General features: G+C 35.0%; 1 protein-coding gene across 5 annotated transcripts in view; it reads left to right on the top strand.

Annotated features, from left to right (window-relative positions):
• The window catches only part of BIRC6 (baculoviral IAP repeat containing 6), a 222,709-nt gene that overhangs the window by 186,061 nt on the left and 19,291 nt on the right, over positions 1-17,357 (top strand). For 4 of the 5 annotated variants that reach the window (XM_077772791.1, XM_077772792.1, XM_077772794.1 and 1 more), the window contains exons 67-68: positions 9,324-9,469; positions 10,103-10,213. In XM_077772791.1, the coding sequence (XP_077628917.1) occupies positions 9,324-9,469; positions 10,103-10,213 (257 nt within the window). Of the gene's footprint in view, positions 1-6,484; positions 6,658-9,323; positions 9,470-10,102; positions 10,214-17,357 lie in introns of those variants that run through there. The other variant, XR_013337241.1, reaches the window with a different exon arrangement.

Here is a 17,357-nt window from a genome sequence, read left to right on the forward strand (position 1 = left end):
TGTGAAGAACAAAAAGTTGAATATTTATCTGCATGAGACTTATACTCTAAGTGGAATTAACTCCCTTGGTGGTGGTTAAAATTTTTCATTACCATAAACATTCCGTTTCTCAGATGCTCTTTGTCTACCAGTATTAACCTTTTTCTTTTTGGCCTAATGCAAAAACAGTTTACTGGCTTCTCAATTGTTTTCTACACAACGTCTTAATTTCTGGGTTTTTTCTTCAGCTTAGTAATTTTTGTGCTTAATAAGTTTTAGGCCTACAGGCGGTGGGAAGAAATAGTTCCCTAGGGAACAAATGAGAGAGAGAGAGAGAGAGAGAGAGATGGAGAGGAAGTGCATGGAGAATGACAGAGTGTATCAACAGTAGAGGCCAAAAGATGTACATAAGGTGTAAGCAGTGTTACTCACGTGCCAGACAGCCTGTGATTAGATATTCATTGATGTATAAGTCCAGAGTCACTACCACTTAATTTTATACCAATTATAAAAGATCAGAATCTTGAGAAAGTGAATTTTCGTAACTGTCAGATTGATTGCATTCCTTTTTTGCCAGTTTGAAGTAAATTTGCTTAGTATATAGTATTTGTGTTACAGCCTCTGTGCTGTCACTGATTTCCTTTTTTGTTTCTTGAGAATTATCCAAACCGCTTTAAATTGTGGATTAAGTTTTAATAATATAGGGTAGCATAGTCATATAAAAATAGAAGGAAGTAATATAACTTCTGTGTAGTGTATACAGTTTCAAAAGTTCTTAGATGTGTATTTATTACTTTTTCCTGCTCTATGCAGTAGGCAAGAAAATACTTATTACTGTTGTTTGACAGAGAATGAAACTGTTGCTTAAGAGTTTAACATTAAAAACTTACTAATAGATTATAGAGCTAGCATATTGCTTCCCAGTTTCTTGATGCCTATGATATTCATTATTAAAAACAAAAAATTTAAGGGGCACCTGGGTAGCTCAATCAGTTGACATTGAACTTTGGCTTAGGTCACGATTTCGAGCCCCACATCGGGCTCTGTGCTGACAGCTCAGAGTCTGGAGCCTGCCTTAGATTCTGTGTCTCCCTCTCTGCTTCTCCCCTGCTTGTGCTCTGTCTTTCTCTCAAAAGTAAATAAACATTAAAAAAAATTTCTAAGTAAAAAAAAACTGTATGAATAAAGACAAGTCAATTAACCCTTACTCCAGTTAGACCACTGCTATTCTATCTTACCAAATAGTGCGTTGATCATTTAGGCTTCATGCTTGTATAATGGCTATACTTGAGGATTAGCTGGTTCTTGAGAAACACATTGATCAAATGCCAAAATACAACTTATTCTATTATTTAAGTGATTAACAGGGTGCCTCACTGGCTCAGTCATTGAAGCATACTCCACATTAGACATGAAGCCTACTTAAAATAAAAAAATTTTTTAAATTATTTTTTAATTTAAGGGGTGCTTGGGTGGCTCATTTGGTTAAGTGTCTGACTCTTGATTGCAGCTCAGGTCTTTACCTCAGGTTTGTGCATTACACTCTGTGCTAGGTGTGAAGTCTGCTTAAAAAAATATTTTAAAAAATGATTAACAAACTCGTAAAAAATTATAGATTGACTTAATATTTCTACCTCAGTAGCATAACATAACAATATAAAATGATTATTCCTTATCAAATTACATTAAATGAGCTTTAGACTTTCCATTATCTTTATCTCAGATAATACTTCAAGCGTTCTAAATTGCTGAATCTAAAGTGTCTTGCTAATATCAAGATTTAGTCTATAACAAATCCTTCTGGGCACATCTCAATAAGTAAACTGTTCCATAATATCTATAGGTTTTAGAGCGATGAGGGAACTCTGTAGAGTTCAGGTGGTTCAGATATTTCTTTTTATAAATGAGGAAAACAAGGTCCATAAATATTTTGGTTTGTTCCAGGTTCTCTGATGCTTAGTTGCACAGCTGTGATAACTCAGATCTCTTATGTTCTAATCAAATAAGTTTATCCACTAAGTTAAGCTTAAGTTCCAAAGAACAATTCAGTTTGGGCATCAGTGAATAATTAGAAATTGGAGAGGTGGACTTCTTTCTGAGCTGGTTTTAGATATTTAGGATATATATCATTTTTTTAGTGTTGATAGTAAGGTAAAATTTTTCTAATCAAATTCTGCTTTTATGAATTACAAATATATATACAATAATACAAATTCTACAGTTTTTCTGATAATTTCCTTTTATTGATCTTCTTTCATTACCCTGAAGAATTTTCAAGTCATGATAAGCTATTAAAATGCAGCATGTTATACTGACACGAATAACATTTGAGTTGTGCCTAAGTAGAGATTACTGCATTACTAAGCCTCACTGTATTTTGGTCTCTCTAATACATGAGCAAGGGGCAACATTATAAAATTAGCACTTAAGTGAAGAGTGAGTTGGCTTTACCTATTTGATATTTTTCTTGCTCAAAAGAATTAATTAAAAGTAGGGACAGCTGAGTGGCTCAGTCCATTGAGCATGCCAACTCTTGATTTTGGCTAAAGTCATGATCATAGCGTCATGGGATCGAGCTCAGCCTTTGGCTCCATGCTAAGCATGGACCCTGTTTAAGATTCTCTTTCTCCCTCTGTCCCGATTGTGCTCTCTCTGAAAAAAGTAATATATTCCTCTGAAATTTTCTTAGTTGCTAATGTGTGTGTTTTTCTTCTACTGTCTTTTCAAGCTGGTTTTGGTATCTCCTCACATAGATTAGGGTAATGCATAGGTTATAAATTGTTTTATCTGGGTGATAAAGGAAGCCTCTCCCCATCCCTCGCCCCCACACTATTATTTTCTGTCTCCTGAATTTTATTGCTATCCTTGTATACCTTGTATTTCTGTTATCTTTTACTATATTATCAAGGGATAATTAAAGAATTTATATAGCAATACTTGATATTTGAAGAATAATCAGAAACACTCCCCCTCCCATTTATGATCAGCTATTGATCAACATTTTATTTTAGACTTAAAAAATGAAAGAACTTGGAAGCAACCTCACTTGTTAATGAAGGGATTTGTGGCATGGGTAACATAATACTTTAAGTTTTTGTATATATCTATGTGTATGTATGTGTGTGTTTGTGTGTGTACATATATATATATACACACACATATACATATACACATACATATATACTTTTATATACACACACATACATATATAATCATTTCCATTTGAAATATAGTTGTCTAGTGTGAAAATTCATTCTTTTGCCCACAAAACAGTCACACTGTGAAGATGTAACCCCTTCGGCTTTTACATATCAGTCCTAGTGAAATTCAATTACTGCTGGCTATTCCAACCTGTTACCTGGAAACGAAGTCAGAGTAAGCCATAGTAGTTTGATTTCATAGTAGTAGTGACACTTCATAGCTTCCTTGAAGCAGGGGTGAAGACAGTTTATTTTATCTTTCATCTTCTATGCAGACTTGACAGTTTTCGCCAAAAATTTTAAAGAGGGACTTGTCGGTCAGTTAATCTGAATTGCTAATAAGGATGCATCACATGGCCAACAGACAGATGAAACGATGCTCAGCATCCCTCCTCATCAGGGAAATACAAATCAAAACCACACTGAGATACCACCTCACGCCAGTCAGAGTGGCTAAAATGAGCAAATCAGAGAACTCTAGATGCTGGCGAGGATGTGGAGAAACGGGCACCCTCCTACACTGTTGGTGGGAATGTAAACTGGTACAGCCCCTCTGGAAAACAGTGTGGAGGTTCCTCAGGAAACTAACAATAGAACTCCCCTATGACCCAGCAATAGCACTGCTAGGAATTTACCCAAGGGATACAGAAATGCTGATGCATAGGAGCACATGTACCCCAATGTTCATAGCAGCACTCTCCACAATAGCTAAAACATGGAAAGAGCCTAAGTGTCCATCAACAGATGAATGGATCAAGAAGATGTGGTTTATCTATACCATGGAATACTACATGGCAATGAGAAACAATGAAATCTGGCCATGTGTAGCAACATGGATGGACCTTGAGGGTGTTATGCTGAGCGAAATAAGTCAGGCAGAGAAGGACAAATATCATATGTTTGCACGTATAGGAGGATTAGGAGGAACTTAACGGAGGACCATGGGGGAGAAGAAGGGGGGAAATGGTGGGTGAGAGGGAGAGAGGCAAACCATGAGAGACTCTTGAATGCTGAGAACAAACTGAGGACTCATGGGTGTGGGGGGAGGGGGAGATGGGCATCGAGAAGGGCACTTGTGGGGATGAGCACTGGGTGTTATATGGGAACCAACTTGACAATAAACTATTTGTAAATAAGAAAAATTAATTTAAAAAAAAGGATGCATCACAAATGTCTGTGTTGAGTATGAGGTGTTCTGGACATTGAACTTCTCTTTAACAGCATTAAAGCAAACATCTTTTATTGCCATTTCCCTTAGCTATTTTGAAACATCTTCCTGGTGTAAGAAAGGTCATCATATTTTTAAAATAACTGAATTCTGAGGCACCTGGGTGGCTTAGTAGGTTAAGCATCTGACTCTTGATTGCACCTCAGGTCATGATCTCATGGTACATGAACCTTACATCAGGCTCTGTACTGACAGCATGGAAACCTGCTTAGGATTCTCTCTCTCTCTCTCTCTCTCTCTGCCCTCCCCCCATCTCTCCCCCTGCTTGCACTCTCTCCCCCAAAATAAAATAAATAAACTTTTTAAAATAAATAGGACACCTGGGTGGCTCAGTCAGTTGGGCGTCCGACTTCGGCTCAGGTCATGATCTTGTGATCTGTGAGTTTGAGCCCCACATGAGGCTCTGTGCTGACAGCTCAGAACCTGGAGCCTGCTTTGGATTTTGTGTCTCTGTCTCTTTGCCCTTCTCCTGCTCGCTCGCTCTCGCTCTCTCTCTCTCTCTCACAAAAAGAAATAAACATTAAAATATTTTCATAAAATAAATAAAGGAAAATAACTTAATTTTCTTGTAGAAATGTCCAATTCCTTTTTATCTAACTAAGCAATAAGATTAGTTGACGTCTTTCTTCAAAGGCATAATTTCTATCAGACTCTCTAATTTTAACGGCCTTAAGCTAGTTCCTCTAGGGCTTCAGTTAGCTAACAGAATTTCAGTTCCGGCTCTCCTACTCTTGTTTCTGTTGGAAAAACATTTCCTAATTTCTCCTGTTTTTCCTCTATTTTCTAATACCTACAGAAGGAAAGAGACCTAGTTTCATAACCAAGAAGCATTTGTTACAACCATACATACATTTTTATTTTTTAAGTTTCTTTTTTTGATGACATTGACCAAGTTTAATAGTTCATCAACATTTTACTCGGTGGCGGAGATAACGATGCCGTTTATTTTACTGTTTTTTATTTGCCTCCGTTGGGTTATCCCTTGGTGAAGCCATCTTATTTGTGGCAACCCATTCTGCAACAGCACACAGTACCTTCATTTTGTCTTGTGGTGTTTATTCTGACCTAAAAATTATTATTTTTATCTAAGCTAGAAATCAAGGGTTTATTTTTAAAAGGCTTATCATACCCTCTGCTTTGAATATTTCCTTCTCTTAATACTGTTCATTTATGCTTCCCAAGACAGTGGAGATTATGTTTTCAGTTTTAAATGCTATTGAAAACTTAAGCTGGCACTTCCATTTGGAAAGAGTTTAAATAAAAACAAAAGGGAATCAGAGTTAAAAATTAAGCTGTAAACTAATAATGAAAAGCGTTCATCTTACAGGGGTCTTTGTTCCATTTACTGGTGCATTTCAAGAATTTTCATGTTTTCTGGAGTTAATTAGAAGCAAATAGTTCTCCACAGTAATATATTTTTCTAAATCTTTCTGCTTACTTTTAATCTTAAGTCATTTTAGACTTTACCCCGACAAAGGACTTTAGAACTATGGAATATTATATGATGCATTGGTTTACAGAGAAATGTAGAAGTTTCATTTGCTTATAGTTTTAGAATCTTTCTCTAAGATGCTAGTCCTTAGTAGTTCTGGAATCTGGACATTTCAGCATGTTGTCTCCAGATCACTTCTTCAACATGGCTGTACTTTTTAAATGTTTATTTCAACTGTGTGATAGTTTTGACTTTAGAATTAGGAGTGCAGGGAATGGAGGTGGTCTTCCTTAATGTTCAACCAAGAAAATAGCTATATTAAGCTGTTTTCGGTTTATAGATCATAAAATAACATAATTCTGATATTTTGCATTTAGTCTTAAAAAATCCAACTTATTTTGGGTGACAGTGTTAGCAGAGGTAGGGCACTGTAACTGAATGTTGAGTTGTGGGGATTTTTTCCTTTTGTTTTTACAAGAAAGATTTACCCATTTTGCTCACATCCTAGTTCAGATTATATGTCACAGAGCCAAAATTTGCTTAATTTGTTAGCCATTTAGTTGGAATTCAGGGCATAGTGGAAAATGTTTGCAGATAATTCTGTGCAATAGTAGAAACTTCAGTTGATTCCTCGTATTTCTTCAGGGCAGTGATCACAACCAGATTCAACGTCTGCACAAAGCAGCGGATACCATGGTAGCGGCCGTCGCTGATTGCTTTTACCATGTTGGATCCATTGTCAGTCTCAAAGACCTACTTCCAGCTAGGTGCCTTGAACTCAAATAGCTTTTCCCACAGACTTCAGGATGTGAGCTAAGGTATGGCCTTTTTTCATGAGCTGGGCCTACATATGGGTTGACAGTAACCTGCAACTTTGATAGAAAAGAGACTACTGGCTGTAGTTTAATATCAGACAATGAGTAGTTGTAGTCATCATTAGGCAGGGAGTGTGTGTTCTTCATATATTTGAAGTACTCTCGCCTTTGGACATTATCCCTTTTTCTCCTGTATGTTTTTGTCAAGGTTATTCATGTAAAAATTTCTCATTGAAACCTGGTGTAAAGCTCTAAAATATAACTGCTTTATGAGTTCACCATTACTTTCAATAGGAAATCCATAAAATTGTTTCTTTCACACATTTAGTATAAAAATATTTTAACTTCTATGTGTTTTTCCCCTTTTTTTAAAAATTTTTTAAAAATTTTGTGGTAAAAAAAAACTATAAAATTTACCATCCTGACTATTTGAACTATTTTAATAATAGGAATTTCTCCTACTAATCATCTTTTAAAAACTGGATTTAGGAAATGGGTATTCATGAATAGGGCTTGAAATTTAGAATGAGTACTTTTTCCACGGGTGACTTGCTCTCAACTGTATTGATGCACTTTATTCTGCATGCCAGACATCCTTGTTTCTTCAAGGAGAAAATACGCTAATTCTGGAAAAACAAACTTCACTTCATATCTTTCTTCTCTGCTTTGCAGGATGTGTTTCTTAAGTGAAATCTTTATTGAGCATACAGTGGATCAACTGTTTGATGACAGATTTTAGGAAACCATCTTAATTTTATTATAGCTATAACCATAGCTCTTCTGTTTTTTCAAACTACTTACTGTTGTTTTCCTATTATGGTCAGTGGCCATATTACTTAAGAATTGTTTAAGCCCTGGTATTAGAGGAGGGAGAATCATTTACATCTGGCGGGGAGAGTCCTTCTAAATTCAGAAAGGACAGTCAAACATACAGCTTATCCACTTTTCTTGATTCTCATTGTTTGACACTGATTGTGAATAGCTGTTGGTAAATGCAGAAGTTGAGAATCTGTTTGAGCTTGTCCAGAATTATATCTTTATTAAGAAAAGTATCAGATACTGTTAATAGTCTTAACTTTATTTTGTAGCTATAAAAGACAACAATATCTTACTTGATTCTAGCACTTAAAATGCCTGATATTTCAGTCTTAAAACATTCATTCACTATACTCTCCTTACATAAACATGCAAACATATATGTTCATATACACATACACGTAAGTTGCTAACGGAAATGATGAAAAGTATAACATCCACCAAGTCGGCCATGTGTTCTTTGTGACTTCTTACAGAGTTGAGCCATCTTGCCAGGTGAGACAACTATGTACCTTCTAGTTAAAAATACCTGTGGATACTAGTTTTTTCACACGCTTCAGGAATCAGTTCAGAACACATGCAGAACACTCTATATGTTTACCCTTGCTAGCCACCTGAATGGTGCTGCCTCACTCACCTCTTGTTATCTCCCTTGAGTGTAAGCCCTGAGTTGCTTCTGAGCAGATTTTCCTCTTTGTGATCAAGAACAGTTCATTTATACACAGCTAACAGTATTATTTTGTTAAGGACTCTTCTACCTTCTAGTCTTTTCATATAGTTCATCTATGGCTCAATGCCCACTTTTTGAAATGCTGATGTAATATAGTTGCCAAGTCCTTTTGTTGGTAGGTATACAACTAGAAAAATAAGTAATGTCATAGCATGAATATATTGAACACCTTTATTTCTATGTGTTTTCAGTTTGGATTATCTATTTAGTGAATTAACAAAAGTGTGAATTTTTAGTATCTAAGCAATAGTGTGGTGATTATTATGTGAATAATATGTGCTGAGAGTTGAAATACAAAAAGGATATTGATATTCACTTGTTATTTTCAATGACTCTTACAATAAAATTCTACTGTATTCATCTAGAGATTTTAAAGAAACATTTTGATGCCTCATACACTGAGACATTGTTATGGTACATCCTGTTATGATACAAAATTTGATACAAGGTTGGGTACATTTTAGATCTTGAATTGAGAATGCCTCTAAAATGATTATGTCCTAAAACTTAGTGTTTAAATACAGTTCTAATGTATAAAAACGCATTATATTAAGATACCTAGTAGTAAACCTGCATTTTTACCAAGAATATGTCTTTTAATTTTTCCCCTTGGGATTAATGTACTTACTCTGAGGGAAATACAAATAGTATTAAAGTGGAAAAGTAATATGGTTCTTTGATTCCCAAATCTTAGAAGACAGAGGATAGACCTCTGTCACTTTTAGATAAAAGAAGAAGTGATTTCTCTACTTCTAGGTATTGATAATTACTCTAAGTATGTTTTTAAAGGTGTGGATCCAAGGATTTATCGGGTATCTGAGTCTTTTTACAATATGGTGTTTCTACAGTATTTATATTTTTTTTAGATTGATTGGCTGATTGCATTTGAAGGGAAAACCTGTCCAAAGCTTTATGTATTATGCTAGGCATTATTCTATGGCTTCAAAAGCAACAATGAATCTAATTTAAACTACTTCTGCCATATATCATATGTATTTGAAATGAAATACACACTATCATTTTGATTTTTAACCACTGTTTGTGACTTAACAGAGTTACTTATTTTTCAATCCTAAAATCTTAATTTTCCTTGCATTTCTTTCCATATTAAAAAAAAATTCAGATCTAAAAGGGAAAATGTTAAAACAGGAGTAAAACCAGATGCATCTGATCAAGAGCCAGAAGGACTTACACTGTTGGTACCGGACATCCAGAAGACTGCTGAGATCGTGCATGCAGCCACTACCAGTTTGCGGCAGGCAAATCAAGGTACAGTACTGTCCTTTGCTGCTTTTCTTTTGATCCAGAGATGTCTCATTTACTTCTGAAAACTACCTCTCTCTTTCCTCTGTGTTAATGGTTTTCGAGAAAGCTCATTTACGTAAAAATTTTGTTGTCACGTTTCCAAGCGAATCATGAATAGTCTCTAATTTTTAAATACTTACGTCTACTATGTACCATCACTCAGACTAGATTGAGCAGGCTGACAGCATGCATATGAACTTCTCTTCTTCCTATTTGTAGCTGTGAAATTGAAAAATGCCATTGTCTTGGAGAAGAAAGAGTATATTTAGACTGCATGGGAGAATTAGGTTTAAATTAGTATTTTCATGTCTTAGCAGTGTATTCTTTATTGATTTACTTATGCTGTTTTGCCTGATTGGATAAAACTAATTTTGTAAAATTTAAGAACATAAACTTTAAAGTTGGGAAAGGTTTTAGCCTTGTTAGTTATGTTTATGAAATAGAAATCTCTTATTCTTAAACTGATACAATAGGAAGATGATTGTGAAGAGTTTGGTAATTTTTTAGAATTCATTCTTTGAAGTATAGAAATTGTTTTTTGTTTTAACCTTTTTAAATGTATGCTTATGTTATTTATCTTGAAATATTAAATAACAGAAAAAAAACTAGGTGAATGTTCAAAGAAGGTGGCTATGAAACCCAAACCTCTATCAGTATTGAAATCACTTGAAGAAAAATATGTGGCTGTTATGAAGAAATTACAGTTTGGTAAGTTGAAATTTTAACCTTCATTTCTTGAGATCTCGTTTCACATTGTGTAATAGTGCTATTGAAATGTGTTCTAGTAAATTTTAAAAGATTTTAAATGTGGTCTGTACCATGAATTCATATCCTATCTATATGTGTTTGTGTCTGTATATGTGCATGCTATATGTATATATGCAAAAAATTGATCAGCTTTTCATCTCTGAATTTATATATGTATTTATAGTTGTATTTGGAAATCATGATTCAGTAGAAACCTAGAAAAACAAAAACAAAAAAAAGTCCAATGTCTAAAAAAAAAAAAAAAATGGCAGAAAGTGGTTTTCTTTCTTTAAGACCTCTCCTTTTCTGTATATCCTGACCAGAAGAAAGCTAAGACCTGGGACTTTGACCTAAGTCTGTTACTCTTGCCATTTTAGAATTCCATGAGATTTGCCTTTGGAAAACATAGTTTTGTAAAGTTCACTGGTAGCCTTTTCTATTCCAAAACTCTTGACAAGTAAAGACTGATGAAGAGGCCTACCAGTCTCCCTCATAAGGTGTTAGTCTATAAATAAACACTAGAATTCCAAATTTTGGTGACGGTTAGTAACTGTTATTGTCTGTGCCTCCTTTCCACCCTTGAGAACCAGCCATAATACATTGATGATATGAAAAAGAACACTAAAGGGAGACCTGGGTGGCTCAGTTGGTTGAGCATCCCACCTTCAGCTCCGGTCATGATCTCGCAGTTTGTGGGTTCGAGCCCTGCCTTGAACTCCTGTGCTGACAGCTCAGAGCCTGGAGCCTACTTCAGATTCTGTGTCTCCCTCTGTCACTGCTTCTCCCCTGCTCTCTGTCTCAAAAACAAACATTAAAAAAAAAAAGAAAAGGAAAAGAATACTAAAGCAAGCATAAAAATACATAAATTTTTGTCACACGTCTTTGAAACTTCAGTAGAAATCATTTAGCTTTTGCTCTACCTTGCTTCCTAGGTTTGCAGTAAAAATCACTTATAGTAGTAATATATATGAAAATGATAAAGCACTCAGGCAGCTTTTGTTCATCTCAAAAAAGATTGGAAGAATTGAAGTGTATATATATATGTGTGTTTGTGAACATATATATATGTTCAGAAAAAATGTAAAGTTTTGCCAAGGAATCCATGTTTTTGGATAATTGTGCCAGCCACTGATAGGTTGTGATCATTTTGTTTTGTTTAATAAACACTTCAATTCAGGAAGATGTAATAAATGTCAGGTTCATTCAACACTATATTAATAACTATAAATGATTACCAAAGTAGCAAAAATATTGTCTGCTGTAATCTTAAAGTTACATGATACCAAGAACAAATACTATTATACAAATTTAACAATTGTAGATATCCTCAGAGGGGTGTCATATAAAGGAATAATCAGAATTATCAGGGAAAGCTACACACCAGTACGATCCTTGTAGCCACATTTGCTATCACAATTAGGAAAAATACTCTCAGATTTTAAATAGACTTCATTTTTTAAATCTCTCAAATGAAAGCCTTTATAGTTATAATTTGATTAATGTATTGCAAACCTTTTTTAAAACTAAATTCACTATATTGTGTAGGAAAAAAACAACAGAAATAGAGTGGAGATATATCAGGAGTTGTCAGTAGCATTCATTAAGATGAAATACTTGATATATCTCTACTCAGTTTGTCTGCATACAGTTGAAGGTAACTATTGGTATCCTTGAGGCAAAACTCAGATATTAGATGGGTTTATCTTTAGCTTCACATTTCTGCATACTTTTTCCACTTTGTGACAACCTGTTGTCCACAAAAGCATTCATTCCCGTTTCCCTTCCCTCCCTCAGATTCAAAAGCCTAAAGAAACTTTTTCTGCTTCTTTATTTGTTGTCTAATTGTACTTTGATTATGAATGAGATTTAGTCCATGAGTTGCCCCAACTAGGTAACATTGCATATCTACTGAAACCTTTAATGTCTGTTTCTGGAATGGAATTCCTGAGTGGAGTGGAATGGAATGGAACAGAATTTTGAACCTCAAGTCAGTGGACAGTACCTTTGTTGTGGAGCCACTGAAAGCATGCGTAGGTTAAAAATAAATCCTGCAAAAACTAAGACCTTTCTAGTATGACTGGTAGATTTGACAGAAGGACTTCATTCGGTTGCTTCCCACTCATGCCATTAGACGTAACACTGATACTTGCTGGAACTATACGAAAAGGAAGAAAAAGTGATCCATGATCATGATATTTTCAGATTTTAAATCTCTCTTTTTTTAAGACTTTAAAAAATGTTTATTTTTGAGAGAGAGTGAAGGCAGGGGAGAGGGAGAGTCCCAAGCAGGCTCCATTCCTTCAGCATAGAGCCCAATGCAGGGCTCTATCATATGACCTTGAGATCATGACCTGAGCCAAAATCAAGAGTCAGATGCATAACGGACTAAGTCACCCAGACGCCCCTCAAGATTTTAAATAGCATTTTATAAACCACATACGATTTGCTGTTACTGCTGAACTTTGGATTTACTGATCTTTAGTAATTCACAGAGGCTTTGGATATAACTAGATTTAAACTGTTTTTTTTTAAGTTCTTAATTTTACTTAGAATTTTTATTCAATGTGTTTGGTCTTTTGGGGGGCACATAATTTGCAAACTTTAATTTCCTGTTCAATGTTTATAGTGTTAGCCTCGAGTGGGAGGTGTCAAGAATAGGGTTGGGGAGCGAGAAGAGGTGATTATTCTAACCAAGAATTGGTTTCCTTCTACTTGGAAAAACATTCTTCCTGGTGGGTGAAAATTTATATAGATTAATTTTTTATATAACTTTAGTTAATCATTTGAAAGCTGGTTTGGGCTTTTTAGAAATCTTTTAAAATTGATTATTCTTGGGGCGCCTGAGTGGCTCAGTCAGTTAAGCATCTGACTTCAGCTCAGGTCATGATCTCACCGTTCATGGGTTTGAGCCCCACATCGGGCTCTGTGCTGACAGCTGGCCCAGAGCCTGGAGCCTGTTTCAGATTCTGTATCTCCCTCTCTCTCTGATCCTCCCCTGCTTACACTCTCTCTCTCCCTCTCTCTCTTTCAGAAATAAATAAAACATTTAAAATAAATAAGTAAATAAAAGTGATTATTCTTTCTCTTCCGTTGTTACTTATTAGTTTATTAGTCCTGAAAGGATACTGTGGAATATAATTATCATTTGTGTTCTGATATTGTACAATATCATTTTTATGTCTCTTAAAATTTTTTTCATAATCTTTGTCAAGCAGATTTCTTCTTTGTATACTTTAATTAGGGGTCTGGTTAGTTTCTAATGATACTGCAGCCTTTTGCCTCACTCATTTTGGCAATCTAATCTGTTCCTTCATTCCGTTAACATGTTTGTTTGTTTTTAATAATTTTTTAATGTTTATTTTGAGGGAGGGAGAGAGAGAGGGAGAGAGAGAGAAAACACGCATGTGTGGGGGAGGGGCAGAGAGAGAGAGAGAATCCCCAAGCAGGCTCTGCACTGTCAACACAGAACCTGATGCTGGAATTGAACTCAAGAACTGGTAGATCATGACCCAGGCCAAAACCAAGAGTCAGATACTTAACTGACTGAGGCATCCAGGTGCCCCTTTGTTTGTTTTTAAACAATACTCTGAAGAAGCATTTTTTAAAGTTTAATTTTTTTTGAGAGAGAGAGAGAAAGAGAGAGAACAAGTGGGAGCCGTGACCATGGGATCATAACCTGAGCTGAAATCAAGAGTCAGACTCTTAACCATCTGAGCCACCCCGGCCCCCTGAATAAGCATTTTGTTGGAAATTCCTTTTTGTGGTTATTTAAAGCAAATGCTTGAACTTGGTTTATGTGAATTTGATTAAGCATTACTAAGATAGGTTATATCTTTTTGGACTCAGATTAGTTTTCTATAGTATTTTATCAGATTATTCCCTTATTTGTTGTTGCATTAAAGATTACTCTTAAAACTTAGGTGCTTAAAACCTTTATTATCTCACAGTCTCCATGGGTCAGGAATGGTTTAGCTCACTGTTTCTGACTTACGGTCTCTTATATATAGGGTTGCCATCAAAATGTTGGCTGGAGCTTCAGTCATGTAAGATCTTGACTGGCTCTGGGGGCTGTGTTTTCAGGCTCACTCACATGGCTGTTGACAGGAAGCCTTATCTCCTTGCCATGTGGGCATATCCGTAGGACTTCTTGAGTGTCTTCACACACTGTGTCTGGCTTCTCATAGACAGAGAAAGCAGACAGGAAGCCACACTGCCTTGTATGACTTAGTCTTAAAAGTTATATACCATTGCTTCTGCTTTATCATTAGAAGCAAATCACTAAGAAGTCTAGCCCATACTCAAGAAAAGGGGAATTAATTTCTACATTTTGAAGAGGGTGTCAAAGAATTTTTGAAAGTATTTTAAACCATCAAGCTTCTATTAGGAAAATAACAAATTTGTTCTAGAATTCTAAGAAGTTTTCCTGAAATGTGTTTGTGTATGTGTGAAAGTTAAATGTTTTAGTGAGCTTTAGATTTGAACTCACTTACTGGGTCAGACCCTAATATGTATTAACGGTTTTTGAAAACATACTGTAATGTTCATGTAGTTGAAAGTATTTAGCCACATTCCATCTTTCCATTCAAAAAGTTTCATTTTGTCAATTTGAATGTCTTATGCTTCTGTATGTATAGGAAATTCTGATTTAAATTATTACCTCTAATCAAGAAATTCAGAGACCTTATGTCAGAGCCAGGAGACTTCTCTCATACCAAATAAAATCATAAACTCTCCAAGTTGGATGTGACATTAAACATAATTTCTACTACCCATTGACTTTGAAAATCATTCACCAAAAAAAAAAAAAAATTGCATATTTTCTGTTGAGCTTTTTGGAATCAACTATATTTTCTACCTTTTATATCGAGTACTTCCAATATGATGATTCTTCTACAATTTGATATTTATTGACTGCCTGATATTCCATCATATAACATACTGTCATATAACCAATAACTGGATCTTCAAGTTGTTTCCAGGTTTTCCTTTCTTAAATATAAAAATTTTTTAACTTTATTTATTTATTTTGAGAGAGAGCATGTACATGCATGCATGAGTGGGGGAGGGGTAGAGAGAGGAAGAGAGAAAGAGAGAATCCCAACTGGGCTCTGTGCTGTCAGCGGGGCTCCAACTCACAAACCATGAGATCATGACCTGAATCAAAACCAAAAGTCAGATGCTCAACAGTCTGAGCCACCCAGGTGGCCCTCCATTTTTTAATAACATTTGCAACATCTCAGGGGCCATATGATTGTTATAAATATTTATATACATTTATGATGATTTTTAGGATAAATTAATAGAAGAGGAATTGTTGTGGCAAACAGTATGTACATTTTTAGCAACTAGTCATTATCGTTGAATATTTTTTTTTCTAATAGTTTATTGTCAAATTAGTTTCCACATAACACTCAGTGCTCATCCCCACNTAAGATTTTGGTATTAGTAGATCCTTTTCTCTCATAGGTATAAGATAGAAAAGTTTTCCTCCAGTCATGGGAATGGGCTCATGTTTGTTCCTGGTGGATTGTTGTTAATGAAATTCAAATTTATACAGAAGTTTATCTCTGTAGTATGTGAAAGGAAGAATTGGGCAGATGAAACAACTCCAGTTTACACCTTTACTGTCAGGAAGTAGTTATCAGTCTTGTACATTTGATAGTAACAGCTATATGTACTGTGTCATAAAGTTAGCTTTCAACATTTCTTGTTAGATTCAACTCATGTAGAATTGGTGATAGTTTCTACAAGAAACGCACCAAAAGTTTCTTTTCCTCTCTGAAAGGTTTGTTAAATAAAGATGGCAGCACTCCTCTTTTAAACATATGGAGTACACAGACCTGTGACACTTCATAGGTCTTCCCTTTTTCTAGATTATAAGCTACTTGAAGGTTTGAAGATTTCATTTCCTATTTATCATTTAATCCATACAACCTAGCTTAGAATTTTACACTTAGTAAGTTCTTGGTGAAATTTAGTGCATTAGTGCTAATTATAATATAGCATTAGTTTTTCCATATATTTAGAATTATATGAACACAAGATCAGAAGTTATTGTTGCTTCTAATTGACAGTATTTGCCCTAGTACATGGTTTTGATGTAGTGTTAAAATTTATATAAATCTCTTTTGTTGTAACCCATTGGGTAGGGTGGAGTAATCTGAACTAGAGATAAAATTCAAATCCGTTATTTTTCTTTCTGTTATATATAGAGGTTATAAGAAAAGAATAACTTTAAGTCTTTTCTAAATCTGCCTGAATAAATGGTGAAGAATTAGCCCATTAGTTGTATTTTCTCAGAGTACTTAGAAGATTGACCTAATAATCTTCCTTTATTCCATTAAGTCCCAAAAGTAAAGCAAGAGTAAACTTCAGCCTGAGACTTCTGTTTTCTGATTCCAAAATCAGTGCAAATATATAAAGACCTTTTCTGGTTTTAAAAATGAAATGTAATAATACTTTCTGTCATTTAGTATTTTGAATTATTTTGGCAAAAATATTATGTACCACACATTTTAGGAATAAATTTTCTTCTGCTTTACATTGTCATAGCAACTTGATACAATCTGTCAGTGTGTCCACATTATATAGATTATTAAATCACTCACTTCCTGGGGTTCCTGGCTGACTCGGTTGGTAGAGCATATGTGACTCTTGATCTCAGGGTTGTAAATTTGAACCCCACATTGGTGTAGAGATTACTTAAAAATAAAATCTTAAAAAAAAAAATCATTTCTTGATTTTGCTCCAATACCTAATCCATCCATCAAACAGTAGTTGTAACAAACATGTGTAGCTTGCTAATTTTTCATGGTCCTATCCATTTTGTAGGGCTTAAAAGAAAAATTTTTTTTAGTATGTTGACACACAGTGTCACATTAGTTTCAGGTGTACAACATGGCAGTTCATGATTTCTGTGCATTCTCCTGTGCTCACCACAAGTGTCACAGCCATCTGTCACCATACAACACTGTTACAGTGCCGTTGACTGTGTTCCCTGTACTGTGCTTCTGGTCCTCTCTATTTTGGGTGGAAGAAGGGCTAGTGATTTATTTGTGATCTTTGTCGTGATAACACTACTCCATTCTAGTGCTTTTTCTGTTTT

Source organism: Crocuta crocuta, unplaced genomic scaffold (genome assembly GCF_008692635.1).
Source record: "Crocuta crocuta isolate KB4526 unplaced genomic scaffold, BGI_CrCroc_1.0 scaffold363, whole genome shotgun sequence".
NCBI classification, from domain to species: domain Eukaryota; kingdom Metazoa; phylum Chordata; class Mammalia; order Carnivora; family Hyaenidae; genus Crocuta; species Crocuta crocuta.